Genomic DNA, 17,633 nt, shown 5'->3' with positions numbered 1-17,633 from the left:
TATGTTTTGTTTTTGTTTGGGAAAGCCCATTCTCTTCAAAATTAAATGTTAAAAGCAAAATAAATTTTGAATTATTTTTTATGATATTGATCATAATGTACTGAGAATTTTCATATGGAAAAACACGGCAGAGCTATGCAAACTGTGGCCCTCCAGCTGTTGCAAAACTACAAGTCCCATCATGCCTCTGCCTCTGGGTGTCATGATTGGGGCTGTCCCATGTTATGCTTCCCTATAATCCCATGCTATGCCTCATGGGACTTGTAGTTCTGCAACAGGTGAAGGCCCGCAGCTTGCACATCCTTGTTCTATAGGGTCTCTACTGTCTAGGTTGCCTTACTGGTAGCGCCGGCACTGGGTGGGCATCTAAATGGCAAATAAGGTTTAATGTTGAAAAATGTAAGGTAATGTATTTGGGTGCCAGAAATACGAAAGCAAGTTACTCACTAGGGGGAGAGCCCTTGAGGGAATCTAAGATTGAAAAGGACCTGGGGGTCCTAGTAGAGGACAAGCTCAGCAATGGCATGCAATGCCAAGCTACTGCAAGCAAAGCCAACAGAATACTGGCATTCTTTTAAGTAAAAAATGTGGTTTTAAGTAAAAAAATGTACATTTTAGTATTTGTGTGCAACATGAAAGAAAATGGCTCTGACACTGAAAGGGGTAAAGTGTAGCGACAGCCAAACTGACCTTTTGTATTTTGGCGAGAGAGACCTCCGTAAGTATACTAAACTTCTTCACGGCTGCCAGTCCCTTTAAAAGGGCAATAATCCACTTGTCAATGTTTTTTCCTAATGGCCAGGACACCCAGTCAATCATCCTGTAAACAGAGAAGAGAGAGGTCAACTAAAGATGATCTTTGATTGGCTTATATAGCTCTAGGCGCTGTGGAACAATTATTCCTCAAGGTTCAATGCAGAAGTGCTCAAGTCATTTTCAAAACAGCTCGGAACCCCCTGCTCCCCTCCTCCAGCTGCGACTCAGCATCTCCTACTCATATTCATATCAGTAACTCCGCAGCTCATCTCTCCCTGCTCCCCTTCCCAGCAGTTACATTGTTATTCAGATTTTACCTGCTCCCCCCATCAGTAGGGACTCATCAGCTTAGCTCCCCCCAAGCAGTGACTCAACAACTCAACTTCTCTTGCTACACCCCAGCAGTGGTTTATCAGCTTAGCTCCCTCTTTCCCCAGCAGTGACTCAACAGCTCTGTTTCTCCAGCAGTGACTCAACAACTCAGCTCCCCCCCCCCGAAACAATTCAGCTCCCCCCCCCAGCAGTGACCCAACAGGTCAGCTCCAGCTGCACCCCACCCCAGCAGTGACTCACAAGCTTAGTGCTTCCTGCTCCCCTGCCAGCAGTGACTCCACAGCCCTGCTCTCCTTGCTTACCTTCCCAGCATTAACTCAACAGTTCTGCTCCCTCTGCCAGCAGTGACTCCACAGCCCTGCTCTCCTTGCTTACCTTCCCAGCATTAACTCAACAGTTCTGCTCCCTCTGCCAGCACTGACTCCGCAGCGCTAATCTCCCTGCTTACCCTCCCAGTAGTGACTTAGCCACTTAGCTCTTCCTACTTCCCCCCTTTCCAGCAGGAGCTTAGCACCTCCTTCCCCCACCTCAGAGCAGTAACTCAGCAGATCAGCTCCTCCTGCTTCCCCCTCTCAGCAGCAACTCAGCAGCTTAGCTCATCCTCCCAGCAGTAAATCAGCAGCTTGGCTCTCCTTGACTTCCCTATCAGTAGTGACTTAGCAGCTTATCTATACACCCCCCCCCCCCCCCCCGCCGCCTCCCTATTCAACAGTGATTCAGCAGTTTTTCAGCCCTCTTATCTCAGATCAGGATATCTGGGAAGAGGAACTGAGCTGCCACATACTTTCTGGGAGAGAGGAGCAAAGAAAGCTGAGCTGATGAGTCACTGCCGGTGAGGGGGGGGGGGCAGAGCTGCTCAGTTGCGACTAGGAGGGGGTAGCAAGGTTAGCTGACTTCCAGATAGAAGGACTTGAGGGACTTTAAGGAGGAATTGCTCCACAGTGCCTGCAGCTACTGTACAGAGATCAGTTAGGGCTTGTTAATTTACGAATAATAAATTTACTATTTGAAAATACTTGATTGTCCATATCCTGGTCATCTAGCGGGGGAAGTAACCTTCTAAAGGTAATGTATAGTTTTTTTTTTATATTTTATTTATTATGGTCAGCATTAAAAAAATAAGATAAAAAAACTTTTCACATCAATATTTTGGATTGAAGGAAAGGGCTTCAATTATAATTAGACTTCTACTTTCAGACAGTCCATGCTAAGGGGAAAAAAAAGCATGGGTGTGGTTTGCAGACGGCAGAAAAGGAATTTAAATTGAAAATTAAAATTGACTTAAAAAAACTTAACAGGAAAAAGATCAAATCAGAAAAACAAAACAAAAATAACAATAACAATGATACTACTAATAAAAGTGTATGTATACTGTACTTATCAGGGATAACTTACATCAACGGCCTGGTTGCTAAATCCCATGTAACAACTGCCATTTACTGTTCGGTACTCTTCCTCCACCACATCGCCCACACAGGAAAGGCGCATTCAAGGTCAGTAATAATAGGTCTCCAGTGGCTCCCCCCAACAATCAATATCTTAGGAGAATTGTGCAGCCCAAATCTCATACACAATGAAATAATACTACCTTTTCTCATACGGCATACAAGGACAATTTTGTGTTTTGTTGGAGATTCCACCCAAAATTATTATTTAAAGTGTCAGTAAATCCAATTTTTTTTTCTAATTAATCATTAGATCAGCCTTTCTCAACGTTTTCAACACAGAGGAACACTTGAAATAAATTTCTGGTCTCAGGGAACCCCTGCTAAAAAATAAAAATCTACAACTCATGACACATTAGTGTGACAGTGAGTGGGAAGAATGCTCCTTACTCTTGTCATCATTGGGAAGAATTACCCCCTTACAGATAGATAAAAGGAACAATGGTGTCATTGGGAACTTATCTGAGAGGCAGAAATTGCCCATTGCTCAAGGAACCCCTAGCAACCTCTGGAGGAACCCTAGTTGAGAAACCCTTAGCTACGTTATGAATGTCCTAAGCCCACCTACTTGGCTGTAAGGTCCCCAGTATATTGTCTTGGGTTGTACAGAATGATAGGCACCAATTATTTTAATTAGGAGGGTTTGTAGTTTTATGGAGAACAGGAAGGTGGAAGGAGCACGGGGTGCCTGAAGGTTTCTACATAGAACACATTCTAAGGTCTTCTTATCTTTCTTAACGTTATGAGTTCCTCTCTCTGAGATGCAGAAATTGCCAATTGTTCAAGGAACCCCTAGCAACCTCAGGAGGAAGCCTAGAGTTCCACGGAACCCTGGTTGAGAAACCCTGCATTAGATAGTAAATACCTGGTGACCCTACCAGTTCCCAGCTTTCCCGTATTGAGTGAGAGTGGCAATGCTATGCTAGTCAATCCTGGGTCTTCAGCGTTGTCACTACTTCTGAGCTTCCTCGAGTTTTCACAGTGAGGAAGATGTAGACTTCCTCTTTTCTCCTAATCCGGCTACCCAATGTGATAGTTCTGAATGCCTCGCAGAGTGGTTCCAAAATATAGACTGACAACCGGGAAAGGATGGGAATGGGAAGAGGCATCTAATAATTTTAGTATACCCATACTGGAGCATGAGAATGCTAGTGGTTTCTACCAGATCATCCACAAGGTGACCTAGGCAGGAGCCTATGGCCCAGTGATTGTTCCTGCAGTAAACCAAGGGAGACCACGATTGGCCAAAGCTGTACACCTGTAAAAAGACACCTGGGTCACAAAAACATGTAGGGCATTACCACCACCAAATTGTATTCAATATAGAAGCCAAAATACATGCTCACAAACATGAGAAGGTACAAGTGTAACAATAAACCATTCCAGCTTGGGGCTGCAGTTGGAAAGCTGATGCGTTTCGGGGGACAAGCCCCCTTCCTCAGAGCTGCCCCAACCTGATGCAGTTCCACAATTTATATCTTCACATATTCCAAAGAACCTCCTCTTCAGTGGCTGAGCCCCACATTAGCATATCACTGAAGGGGAGGTTCTTTGGAATATGTGAATATATAAATTGTGGAACTAAATCTCATTGGGTCAGCTCTGAGGAAGGGTGCTTGTGCCCCCGAAACACGTAAGATTTCCAACTGCCGCTATGTTGGTATCGCCCTAAGCTTGAGAGGTGTATTGTTACGCTTGTACCTTCTCATGTTTGTGAGTATGTTTTTTGGCTTCGATACTGAATAAAATTTGGTGGTGGTAATGCACTAGGCATTTGCACCCCTCCCACCCCCCCCCCTGTGTCTTTTTACGGTTATCTCCGGAGTTTCCCTGCTTGAAGAGGGCAGCATTGTTGGAGCACCACATGTAGACCATTGGATGTAGGACTGAGTGAGTGCCGAAGTGACATTACGTTTTTGTGAACATAAAGCTGTACATCTGCCGGTCATTTTACATGGGAGGATATACTCATTGACTGTTGGTGTCTGAGCCATGCACATACAGTTCAGACAAAGCAAATGGGGCAGTTCCTCTGTACCTATTGCAATCCTTATAAATGCTGATGAAAGGAATGGGGGGGACAAAGTTGCCACCTTCCCCAGGGACCCATTCTACCTTAATCTGTCTATGCCCTTAATGTTTTGCAATGGTACCTCATCACACATAGTTAGGTTCCTGGTGGCAACAGCAGTCCAATCTATGGGTTTCCAACTTTACCTTTGGCTGGTGGTAAACTGATATTATTTATTGGTCAAGGGAAACCTAATGATGGTAGCTGGAAAATCTTGTTCTTAATGTAACACCCTGATTTTTTTTTTACCATGGCATGTAGCAATGTAGGTGCTTTTCATCACTGTTCCAGATACACATACCTGTTGATGGCAGTCATCATCTGTGCATCTGTGATGCTGTCAGCATTGGCCAGATTCCGGACAACACCTTCCATGAGCTCCAGTGGAATGTACTGGACCACACTCGCCAAGGAATTCGAGGGAGTCTCCAACTCATCTGTGAAGCACATCAATAGATCCTTAAATTGTGCACCTCCTATTAACTTTGCAGGTCAGAGTCTGAACATCAAGTTCCAATGTTCATTGCAGAGTTTGGAACAACTCAGAGCCCAATGAGCCAAGAGATCTAAAAAATAAATCTGGTGCCGAAGATTTTTAGCTTAGTTTATGTTGCTAGTGGAATGTCAAGATTACCTAAATTTGCACTAGGTTTAACAGTCTGGCTACTGAATGATAATACCAGACACAGGAGAACAGGCATTGCTATCCCCTTCCCTGATGAAGTCATGAATGGCCACCATCTGATATTCTACAACAATTACTGCTTAAAGGGAATGATTCCCAAAAGAAATATGGAGGCTACCATTGCTGAGCAACTTGTGAATATGGTATGACCTTCTAGCTTCAATACCTTTTAGGTCACATACATGGAACAGAGGGAACATTAAAGATCAGGAAAGTAAGAGTAAAGGCTGAAGTACTTATCTTCATACTAGTTCTGGGTTAATGACCTAATGTTTCAAAGCTTGAGGTTCAGCAAAATCAAAACAATCTGTACCCATGGCTACAGTGCCTTGCGAAAGTATTCGGCCCCCTTGAACTTTGCGACCTTTTGCCAAATTTCAGGCTTCAAACATAAAGAAATAAAACTGTAATTTTTTGTGAAGAATCAACAACAAATGGGACACAATCATGAAGTGTAACAAAATTTATTGGATATTTCAAACTTTGTTAACAAATAAAAAACTGAAAAATTGGGCGTGCAAAATTATTCAGCCCCCTTAACTTAATACTTTGTAGCGCCACCTTTTGCTGCGATTACAGCTGTAAGTCGCTTGGTGTATGTCTCTATCAGTTTTGCACATCGAGAGACTGAAATTTTTGCCCATTCCTCCTTGCAAAACAGCTCGAGCTCAGTGAGGTTGGATGGAGAGCGTTTGTGAACAGCAGTTTTCAGTTCTTTCCACAGATTCTTGATTGGATTCAGGTCTGGACTTTGACTTGGCCATTCTAACACCTGGATATGTTTATTTGTGAACCATTCCATTGTAGATTTTGCTTTATGTTTTGGGTCATTGTCTTGTTGGAAGACAAATCTCCGTCCCAGTCTCAGGTCTTTTGCAGACTCCATCAGGTTTTCTTCCAGAATGGTCCTGTATTTGGCTCCATTCATCTTCCCATCAATTTTAACCATCTTCCCTGTCCCTGCTGAAGAAAAGCAGGCCCAAACCATGATGCTGCCACCACCATGTTTGACAGTGGGGATGGTGTGTTCAGGATGATGAGCTGTGTTGCTTTTTCGCCAAACATAACGTTTTGCATTGTTGCCAAAAAGTTTGATTTTGGTTTCATCTGACCAGAGCACCTTCTTCCACATGTTTGGTGTGTCTCCCAGGTGGCTTGTGGCAAACTTTAAACTACACTTTTTATGGATATCTTTAAGAAATGGCTTTCTTCTTGCCACTCTTCCATAAAGGCCAGATTTGTGCAGTATACGACTGATTGTTGTCCTATGGACAGAGTCTCCCACCTCATCTGTAGATCTCTGCAGTTCATCCAGAGTGATCATGGGACTCTTGGCTGCATCTCTGATCAGTCTTCTCCTTGTATGAGCTGAAAGTTTAGAGGGACGGCCAGGTCTTTGTAGATTTGCAGTGGTCTGATACTCCTTCCATTTCAATATTATCGCTTGCACAGTGCTCCTTGGGATGTTTAAAGCTTGGGAAATCTTTTTGTATCCAAATCCGGCTTTAAATTTCTCCACAACAGTATCTCGGACCTGCCTGGTGTGTTCCTTGTTCTTCATGATGCTCTCTGCGCTTTAAACGGACCTCTGAGACTATCACAGTGCAGGTGCATTTATACGGAGACTTGATTACACACAGGTGGATTCTATTTATCATCATTAGTCATTTAGGTCAACATTGGATCATTCAGAGATCCTCACTGAACTTCTGGAGAGAGTTTGCTGCACTGAAAGTAAAGGGGCTGAATAATTTTGCACGCCCAATTTTTCTGTTTTTTATTTGTTAACAAAGTTTGAAATATCCAATAAATTTCGTTCCACTTCATGATTGTGTCCCACTTGTTGTTGATTCTTCACAAAAAATTACAGTTTCATTTCTTTATGTTTGAAGCCTGAAATGTGGCAAAAGGTCGAAAAGTTCAAGGGGGCCGAATACTTTCGTAAGGCACTGTATATGTACAGTATTTATGGCTTATATAGTATTTCATACCTGTTGATGAGATGACAGAAAATAATTCCTTTAAGGATGGCAGGATCAAAGATGTCTCTAGCCTCCAGATGTTCTGCAGTAGCCCACTAACTCTGTTAACCTGGTCCAGGAACTGTATAACTCCCTCCTCGTCTTCAGAATGGCAATGAAACTGACCTAAGCATCGGATTAGCTGCTGGCAGAACAAGACCTGGTGATGTCCCATTGGCATGCACTGTGAGTAGGAAGTTAGGAGTTTGCTGATCCTCACACAAATTTTAAGGCTTGGCCTTTCGCAGACAATACGGAGCACTTCAACCCTCAGCAGTCTGAAAATATCCTCCGTGGAGGGTTTGTCTAAAACAAACTGAAGCCCGAGATGGATGTAGTCCAATATGAAGGCATGCCTCTTTCCAAGAGATCCATACCCTTCTTGCAGGAGGTTCAAGATGAACCTGACATTGAAAAATTCTTCAAATTCCTCTGGATGGTACCTTCCATAGACCTCCAGAACTTCTCTGGCAGTTTCCCTTGCAAAACGGGACTCACCCAAAAAGAAGAGCTTGGTAGAAAGTTCCAGCATTGACCAGCATTGCTCACTGTCAATGGGCTGCTTGGAGGCCTCAATCACTCTTCGAGCCAAGCTTTGCTTGACATACATGGGGTAAGTAGACTGCATGACGGCTTCCAAAATCTTGTCCATGGTTTCTTGTCCAGGCGCAACAATCTATGCTTGTTTGTAGATTATCAGCAGGGAAGCTGGAAGACAATTTGAGAAATTTAACTTTACAGTGAACATATATGATTTCAAGGAACATAAAAGACTGCACAGGGGATACTTGCCAATTGGGGGATTTCCACTGATTATTTCAGATCCTCTATCAGAAGAAATTTTTTATCAAAATAGTATATTACAAGGAGGTCTAAGGGCTTGTGTACAGGTGTTAGTGTCGATTATTGACTGTTACATTCAAATGCAACCCAGCTCAAAGGCATGCCTACAAACGTAATAGGTTGCATTTGAACAGCTTTGCCTACATTGCAAAATGATCCCCAATAGGATGTACTACTATAATAGGTTACTGCATTCAGGGAAATGCAAGGCAGTCAAACGGCAGCAGTCTATCATAAATTTTTGAAACACGCAAACAGTCTCTGTCAGTGGCTGTGAAGGTACTCATTTATCCAGGTGATGGTATATCTAGTAGCAGTTAGATGGGGCTCACCCAAGAAGAAGGCCTTGGAGTGACCAGCATTGTCTGCTATCTATGGGCTGCTTGGAGGCTTCAGCCAAGCTTTGCTTGACGTACATGGGATAAGAAGATTGGATTATGGCTTCCAAAATCATGGCCATTATTTCTTCTTGGATTCCAAGAACATCACTCTACAGCAGGTATGTCCAACCTGCGGCCCGGGGGCTGCATGCGGCCCGGAACCGCAGGAAATGCGGCCCACTGCCCACTGACAATTTTTTTTTTCTGCTGGGGAGGAAGGAAATCGAGTTGGGGGCATGGCCACAGAGGCAGCCTTGGGGGGGATCATCCACTAGTTGTGTTAAATTAGTGCTGGGGGGGTGGGGTGGGCGCGGCAGCACGGGAAGGGCGCGGCGGCGTTTTATTACTTATATACCTTAACTATAGTGTAGATTTTATATGCTGCCCGAGAAAATTTCTCTACACTTAATGTGGCCCAGAGTAGCCAAAAGGTTGGACACCCATGGTCTACAGCAGGGGTGTCAAACTCGATTTCATTGCGGGCCGCATCAGCATTATGGTTGCCCTCAAAGGGCCGGTTATATCTGTAAGATTAGATGTCCAGAGCACCCCACGCCCCCTTTCACCCTTACATGAGATGTCAACCCCCCCCACCATCAGAAGTCAAGAGTCACCCTCCCTTCCTTACATCACAATGCACCCCCTTACCTTATGCTGCTGCCAGGAAGAGGATACGGGTGGATCTGGGAAGAAGTACAGGGTCTAGAGGAGAACCAGTGGAGGGCTGGAGTCAGCTTCAAGAGTCTGCTGAATGTTGAGACTGGGGGAGGCAGAGGCAAGGTGGTGTTGTGGCTGCACAGAGAGGTGCAGGATCTGTAGGAGGAGTTCTGCCCTCCTCACTGCTGCGAAGGGGAGGGGCAAAGACAAGCCTTTCTGCAGCTGCACAGAGGAATGCAGGATCTGGCAAAGGAGTTCTGTCCTCTGCTGCTGACTACTGGGTCAAGGTGGGGGCAGAGACAAGGGGGGTGCTGCAGCTGCAGGAGAAGTGCGAGGGCCACATGGAATGGCCTGTGGGGCCGCATTCGGCCCGCGGGCCTTGTGTTTGACACCTGTGGTCTACAGTAATCTGTCAGTTAGCTACTTCAGGACCTGCTAACATACATTTACATTACCGGTTTGAAGCGTTATACCAGGATGATGCCTGCAGTTACTGTACAGGCAATACTACTGGCTATATATAAGTGATAGTAACACCACTTGCCCTCACAGTCATATAAAGATATACTAACAATAACAATCATATAAAAATTATTAAATAAAGTGTTCATGTGCAAAAAACTTCATTGACATCTATAAAGTGCTCAAGTGTTCCAAAAAATCTCATATAGTTTCTGATCAAAGCGCTAAAAGTGCTCCAAAGGATCCAACAAATGTGCTAAGGTGCTTCAAGTAAAAAAGTGCTGAGGTGCTTCAAGACAGATCATGCGGTGCAGGGTGCCTCACTCCCCTCCTGTATCTCCTGTACCAAAAGATGTCCTTTAACCACTTAAGCCCCGGAGGATTTGGCTGCTCAAAGACCAGGGCCTATTTTGCGATTCGGCACTGCGTGAGTTTAAAGGACAATTGCGCGGTCATGCGATGTTGTACCCAAATAAAATTGACGTCCTTTTTTCCCCACAAATAGAGCTTTCTTTTGGTGGTATTTGATCACTGGTGCGATTTTTACTTTTTGCGCTAGAAACAAAAAAAGAGCGACAATTTTGAAAAAAATAACAATATTTTTCACATTTTTTTTTTATATGAAATTCCCCCCCAAAAAAATGTAAAAATATTTTTTTTTTACATTTTAGGCCAATTTGTTTTCTGCTACATATTTCTGGTGAAAAAAATCACAATAAGTGTATTTTGATTGGTTTGCACAAAAGTTATTGCGTTTACTAACTACGGGAAAGATTTATGTCATTTTTATTGTTTTTTTTTTAACTAGTAATGGCGGCGATCTGCGATTTTTTTTGCGGGACTGTGACATTGCGGCGGACAGATCGGACCCCTAATTGACATTTTTGACACTTTTGGGAGTACCAGTGACATTACTACAGTAATCAGTGCTATACATATGCACTGTTACTGTAAAAATGACACTGGCAGGGAAGGGGTTAACTTTATTAGCGATCAAGGGGTTAAATGTATTCCTAGGGGCGTGATTCTAACTGTGGGGGGGGCGTGGCTTGTGATGTAACCACAGAGACATACGATCCTCTCTGCAGTTACACCAGGGAGAATGACAGGCGGCTTTGTTTACATCAGCCGCCTGCCTTTCTCCCTCTTCAGTGGGAGATCGCGAGTGATCGGCGGACATCCGAGCGGGGGGATGTCTGTGAACAAGTGGGGGCGGGAGCGCGCCTCTCTGTTTTTCATTGCATAGTTTGCTGGAAAGTGTGTATAGTAGTGTACAGAGGGTTCACCCAGAATTTGCAATTTTAAAGCGGGACATGTAGGGTATCTTTTTTTTTACTCAGTGTAACCTCATCTTGTATATGTTACCAAACAGCGGGTATTATATTGAGTTTTTAGGGTTTAAAATTCATTAACCACTTAAGGACCGCCCACCGCAGTTATACTGCGGCAGGCTGGCCCTCCTGTGCAAACTGCCGTAGGTATACGTCGGTCGCGCGCCTGCAGCTAGGGGGCGAGCATGCGCCGCTACCGCCCCCATTCGGCAGCGGGGACTCTGATGCACTGATCTTGCGGCTCCGATTGCTGCCTGACACCCGCGATCGTTCCCCGCTGAGAGAGAAGTACGGTCGGCTGTTGTAAACACAGCTGACCATCCTTCTCCCTGAAATGATCACAGAGCTCATGTGATCCTTCTATATAGGATCACAGGTCTCTGATCATTTCCCAAGCCCCTCCCTCCATACAGTTAGAAACACGCCCCTAGGTACACATTTAACCCTTTGATCGCCCCTGGGTTAACCCCTTCCCTGCCAATGGCATTATTACAGTAACAGTGCATATTTTTAGCACTGATTACTGTAGTAATGTCACTGGTCCCCCCAAAAGTGAAAAAATTTCAGTTAGGGGTCCGATCTGTCTGCCGCAATGTCGAAGTCCCGCTAAAAATCGCCGATCACCGCCATTACTAGTAAAAAAAATAATAAAAATGACATAAATCTTTCCAGTAGTTAGTAGATAACTTTTGTGCAAACCAATCAAAATACGCTTATTGTGATTTTTTTTTTTTTACCAAAAATATGTAGCAGAAAACAAATTAGCCTAAAATGTTAAAAAATTTTGATTTTTAACATTTCTTTTTGGGAATGTTATATAGCAGAATGTGAAAATTATTGTTTTTTTTTTTCAGAATTGTCGCTCTATTTTTGTTTATAGTGCAAAAAAAAAAAAAAAAAATTGCACAGTTGATCAAATACCACCAAAAGAAATTAGGTTTGCCACCCCTCCGGTTTGGAATTGGACAATCCATTTTGCATTACCTCTGTCCAGTTCTTTCAATGATGTGCAAAGTGCCTGGTTTGGGTACCCCCACCCCCTAAAAAAATACTTTTATTTTTTTATCTTTTGCTTTTAAAGGTAAAGGAGAGATTTGGGGTCTTTTTGACCCCAGATCTCTCCATAAAGAGGACCTGTCATCCTTAGGGATGTTTACATTCCTTGTAATATAAATAAAAGTGATAAAAAAATAAATAAAAAAAGGGATAGTAAAAAAAAAAATAAATAAAAAAAAAATTTAAAGCACCCCCATTCCTCCATGTTCGTGCACAGAAACGAAGGCGTGCATAAGTCTTGCATGCATATTTAAACGGTATTTGCACCACATGTGAGGTATTGCCGCAAATGTTAGAGCGAGAGCCATAATTCTGGTGCTAGACCTCCTATGTAACTTTAAACAGATAACCTGTAAAGGTGTTTAACCCCCCTCCCTCCCGGCCTATTGTAATACGACGGCTGAGTGGAAGCCCTATTATCCTGGGAGGTAATCATATGACGTCTTCCCAAGATCGCGCCTCGCACGTGCCCCACGGGCCGTGCTGTGGCGCAACCTGCCACCGGACAAAGCTGATGACTAATCGTGGTACCGGCCTGCTGCCAGTACCTTGTAATTGCTGTGGCCAATCATAGCAGATTACATGACAATTGTAAACAATGAAAGGCTTCGATTCATGCCTTTCATTGTGTACTATTGAAACAAAATAGGAGAAATTGGTCCCATAGGAGTTTAAATGTTGTTTTTGGGGGGATGGCATGATACATATTTTAGCCTACTGCCACCATCACGTATTGCCCCTGTACTTCATTGTATTCTATTGTGATGAGCTCTGTGATTGGTCACAGTGATCACATGGTACAGAGAGGGCCAATCACAGCCCATCTGTAATATGTGATTGGCTGTGGTCAATCACAGCTAATCACACTAGTAAACACTGAATGAATAGTTTTCATTACGAAAAAAATGGTTGCTTATAACTGTAAAATTCACAGTTATAAGCAATCGTGTTTAAAAAAAATAAATAATAATTCTAATCACCTCTCCAGAATAGTACAGTGTTAAGCCCCGTTCACACTAAGGCGACCTGTGAGGCGACCTGGTCGCCTCACAGGTCGCCGCAGGTCGCCTTCCATAGGGAAGCTGCGGACCCGTTCTAATACACAAGTCGCTCCAACTTAGAAAAAGGGTCCGGGGCTTCTTTGGGGCGACCAGGAGACGACCGCCATAGACTTGTTATGAAGTCCGTGGCGGCCGCTCCGAGGTCGCGGCGCGCTGCTCGCACCGCGACCTCGGAGGTCGCCCCTGGAAGTAGCGTTGCCTGCATGTGAACGGGGACTTACTATTGCTCTGGTAACTGTAAAAAATGTAAAAAAACAAAAAAAGGAAAAAAAAATAGTAAAAAAGAAAATAATATATAAAAAATTGAAAAAGAAAATGAATATTTTTTTTTTGTACATAGTGTCACCAGTTAGTGTCCCTCATCACCGCCACACTAGTTATATGATGATGCACTTCTGCAGTATAAAAAAATATATATAAAATATATATTAAAAGATTATGCAAAAAACATTTTTTTTTTAATTTCTTTATTTTCCAAACATTTGTGACAAAAAAAACTTCAAAAAACTTGCCATGCCTCTAAATACTAAATAACTTGGACTGTCTACTTTCCAGCAAGGGGTAATTTGGGGGCTATTTGTACTGTCCTGGCATTTTTGGCTGTCAGGACATCAGGATCGATCAATTTTCAGATATACAGTACAGTATATACCATATCACTTGCCGACCGCCGCAAGTAGATATACTGCGGCGGTCAGCCCCGGCCAGGCAAAGTGACGTATATATACGTCACTAGCCTGTCACTGGCTTGTGAGCCAATAGCGGGTGAGCGCCCGCCCCGGCTCGTTCCCTAAGAAGTCAGTGCGTGTGACCGGTGGACCCGATGTCTGCCGGTCACTCGCGATCGTTCGCCGGGAAGGGAGAAAGGCAGGCGGCTAATGTAAACAAGCCGCCTGTCATTCTCCCCTGTGTAAAAATGGAGATCAGATGGTTCTACTATGTAGGACTGCTGATCTCTGTTTTTACACCAGTAGCCATGTCCAATCACAGTTAGAATCACGCCCCTAGGACACACTTAACCCCTCCCTCTCCAATACAGTTAACCCCTTCCCTGCCAGTGTCATTTTTACAGTAACAGTGCATATGTATAGCACTGATTACTGCAGTAATGTCACTGGTACCCCAAAAGTGTCAAAAATGTCAGTCAAGGGTCCGATCTGTCCGCCGCAATGTCGCAGTCCCGCAAAAAACATCGCAGATCGGCGCCATTACGCGTTTAAAAAAAAACAACAAAAATGACAAAAATCTTTCCCTTTGTTAGTAAACGCAATAACTTTTGCGCAAACCAATCAAAATACGCTTTTTGCAATTTTTTTTAACAAACATGTAGCATAAAACAAATTGGCCGAAAATGTTAAAAAATTTTGATTTTTACATTTTTTTGGGGGAATTTCATATAAAAAAATGTGAAAAATATTGCAAAATTTACTCTCTTTTTTTGTTTATAGCGCATGATAAAAAAATCGCACAGGTGATCAAATACCACCAAAAGAAAGCTCTGTTTGTGGGAAAAAAAGGACGTGAAATTCGTTTAGGTACAGCGTCGCATGACCGCGCAATTGTCCGTTAAAGTCACGCAGTAAAAAATCGCAAAAAACCCCCTGGTCAGGAAGGGGGTAAAATCTTCCGGGGCTTAAGTGGTTAAATAATATACACTGATTTGGGTTATTTTCACCAAAGGAATGTATCAGAATACTTTTTAGTTTAAATTTTTGAAGAAAGATTATTTATTTGCAAAATGTTATAACAGAAACAAAGAAAAACCCGTTTTTTTTTTTTTTTTTTTTTTTCAAAATTTACGGTCTCTTTTTGTTTATTTAGCAAAAAATTAAAAACCCCAGCGGTGATTAAATACCACCAAAAGAAAACTCTATATGTGTGCAAAAAATTTCTAAAAACGTTATAGAGGTACAGTGTTGCATGACCGTGCAATTGTCATTCAAAGTGCGACAGCACTGAAATCTGAAAATTGGCCTGGGCTGGAAAGGGGTAAAATTGTCCAGTATTGAAGTAGTTAAAGCGTTGCCTGTGGAGATTTTTAAATACCGTAGTTTGTCGCCATTCCACGAGTGTGCGCAATTTTAAAGCGTGACATGTTAGGTATCTATTTGCTCGGCGTAACATCATCTTTCACATTTTACCAAAAAAATGTGCTATATATATTGTGCTTTGTTTTTTTTTAAAAATCATTCAAGTGTATTTTTTTCCCCAAAAATTGCGTTTGCAAACTTGCTGCGCAAACACCGTGTGACATAAAAGATTGCAACGATTGCCATTTTATTCCCTGGGGTCTCTGCTAAAAATATTTTTATAATCTTTGGGGGGTTATATGTAATTTTCAAGCAAAAAATACTGAATTGAACAAAAAGGGCCAGAAAAATGTATTTTTGTGTACATACTGAGACTTGTGTATATTGCCATACAGGAGATCGGAGTTGTGCCTTCACCACTTCCCGTCCGCGCTATAGCTGAAAAACGGCTACAGAGCGCACCTTAATTGCCGGGAGGGATCCCTGTGAGTCCATGAGACTCCGCTGATCACAGATCTGAGTAAGGGGCCAGTCCAAGCCCCTTACCACGTGATCAGCTGTCAGCCAATGACAGCTGATCATATGATGTAAACAGCAGCCGGCGATCAGCTTTTTTTTTTCTCCTAGTCGATCGCCAGCTGCTGTCAGAGGGAAATCGGTCCCGAAGAGGAGAGAATCATCTGTGCCCTAGTGCCACCTACCAGTGCCCACCAAGCCACCTACCAGTGCAGGTCAGTGCCACCTATCAGTGCCAACCAGTGCCACCTACCAGTGAAGGTCAGTGCCACCTATCAGTGCCAACCAGTGCCATCTACCAGTGCCCGTCAGTGCCACCTGCCAGTGCCCACCAAGCCACCTACCAGTGCAGGTCAGTGCCACCTACCAGTGCAGGTCAGTGCCACCTATCAGTGCAAACCAGTGCCATCTACCAGTGCCCGTCAGTGCCACCTGCCAGTGCCCACCAGTGTCACCTATCAGTGCCCACCAGTGCCACCTATCAGTGCCAATCAGTGCCCCATCATCAGTGCCGCCCATCAGTGTCACTCTTCAGTGACACCTAACAGTACCCATTAATGTGCTTATCATTTCCTATCAGTGCCACCTTTCAGTGCCCATTAATGAGTGCAACCTATTTATTCCCATCAGTGCCACCTATTAGTGCCACCTATTAGTGCCCTCCAGTGCCCCTACCAGTGCCCTTCAGTCCCCATCAATGCCACCCATCAGTGCCACCTATCATTGCCCACCAATGCCACCTATCAGTGCCAATCAGTGCCCCATCATCAGTGCCGCCCATCAGTGTCACCCTTCAGTGACACCTAACAGTACCCATTAATGTGCTTATCATGGCCTATCAGTGCCACCTTTCAGTGCCCATTAATGAGTGCCACCTATTTGTTCCCATCAGTGCCACCTATTAGTGCCACCTATTAGTGCCCTCCAGTGCCCCTACCAGTGCCCTTCATTCCCCATCAATGCCACCCATCAGTGCCACCTATCATTGCCCACCGGTGCCGCCTTATCAGTGCTGCCTTGTCAGTGCCCATCAGTGCAACCTATCAGTGCCCATCAGTGTCGCCTATCAGTGCTCATCAGTGCAGCCTATCAGTGCCGCCTCATCAGCGCACATCAATGAAGGAGAAAAATTACCTGTTTGCAAAATTTTATAACAAACTATAAAAACTGTTTATTTTTTCAAAATTTGTGGTCTTTTTTTGTTGTTTAGCAAAAACTAAAAACCCCAAGTAGGGATTAAATACCACCAAAAGAAAGCTTTATTTGTTTGAAAAAAAAAGGTAAAAATTGAATTTGGGTACATTGTAGCATGACCGCACAATTGTCATTCAAATTGCGACAGCGCTGAAAGCTGAGAATTGGCCTGGGCAGGAACGGGGGTTTAAGTGCCCGGTAGACAAGTGGTTAACTTCTGCTCCCTCCCTCCTCCAGCTGGCAATAATCTTCCTAGGACATATTAATACATCCATAGATCAGGATTTAAATAGAATCTTGCTATGTCACCCTATATCTCTGATCCTTTTTTTGCTGAGATCATGCTTTGCTGTGCCAATAAATTCTTGCAAAATAATTCTTATGAATAATAAACAAGGCAAAGAATTTGGATTGGCAATTGCCATCATTTAAAGGGGACGTGTTCAGGGCTATATAAACAGAATTGAATGCTAAACTTGAATATCCCATGTTTACTACTTGCAGCCAGCAGGTGTCATAAAAAAAAGGCTGCTGCTGCTGGGTTTCTCATTAATTTATTGCTATGCTGTGAATAGCCTTAATAGTTTGACATCTTGCCTTTTTCTCAATATGCACACACAGCTGTATAATATAAGTCAGAAAGGGGGCGTGGGATGCCTTGATGTCTGTTTTTTTATGCGCCAATGGGCATTGTAGGCAGTATTGGTGGCGATAGCAGTGAATGAATATGTACACTATATTGTCAAAAGTATTGGGACGCCTGCCTTTACACACACATTAACTTTAATGACA

At 43.5% G+C, this 17,633-nt stretch overlaps 1 protein-coding gene across 1 annotated transcript in view; it reads right to left on the bottom strand.

Annotated features, from left to right (window-relative positions):
* Positions 1-7,963, bottom strand: part of USP35 (ubiquitin specific peptidase 35) — a gene marked incomplete at its 5' end in the record, with an annotated part of 66,672 nt that extends 58,709 nt beyond the window's left edge. Inside the window, 3 exons of the mRNA XM_082247322.1 lie at positions 691-820; positions 4,907-5,042; positions 7,282-7,963. Of these exons, the coding sequence (XP_082103448.1) occupies positions 691-820; positions 4,907-5,042; positions 7,282-7,963 (948 nt within the window). The remainder of the gene's footprint in view (positions 1-690; positions 821-4,906; positions 5,043-7,281) is intronic.
* Positions 7,964-17,633: the final 9,670 nt, after the last annotated feature.

This window comes from Pelophylax lessonae (assembly GCF_965119305.1).
Source record: "Pelophylax lessonae genome assembly, chromosome: 2".
In the NCBI taxonomy this organism is placed as follows: domain Eukaryota; kingdom Metazoa; phylum Chordata; class Amphibia; order Anura; family Ranidae; genus Pelophylax; species Pelophylax lessonae.
The sequence above is the reverse complement of the archived record's forward strand: the minus strand, read 5'-3'. Positions and strand labels throughout refer to the sequence as shown.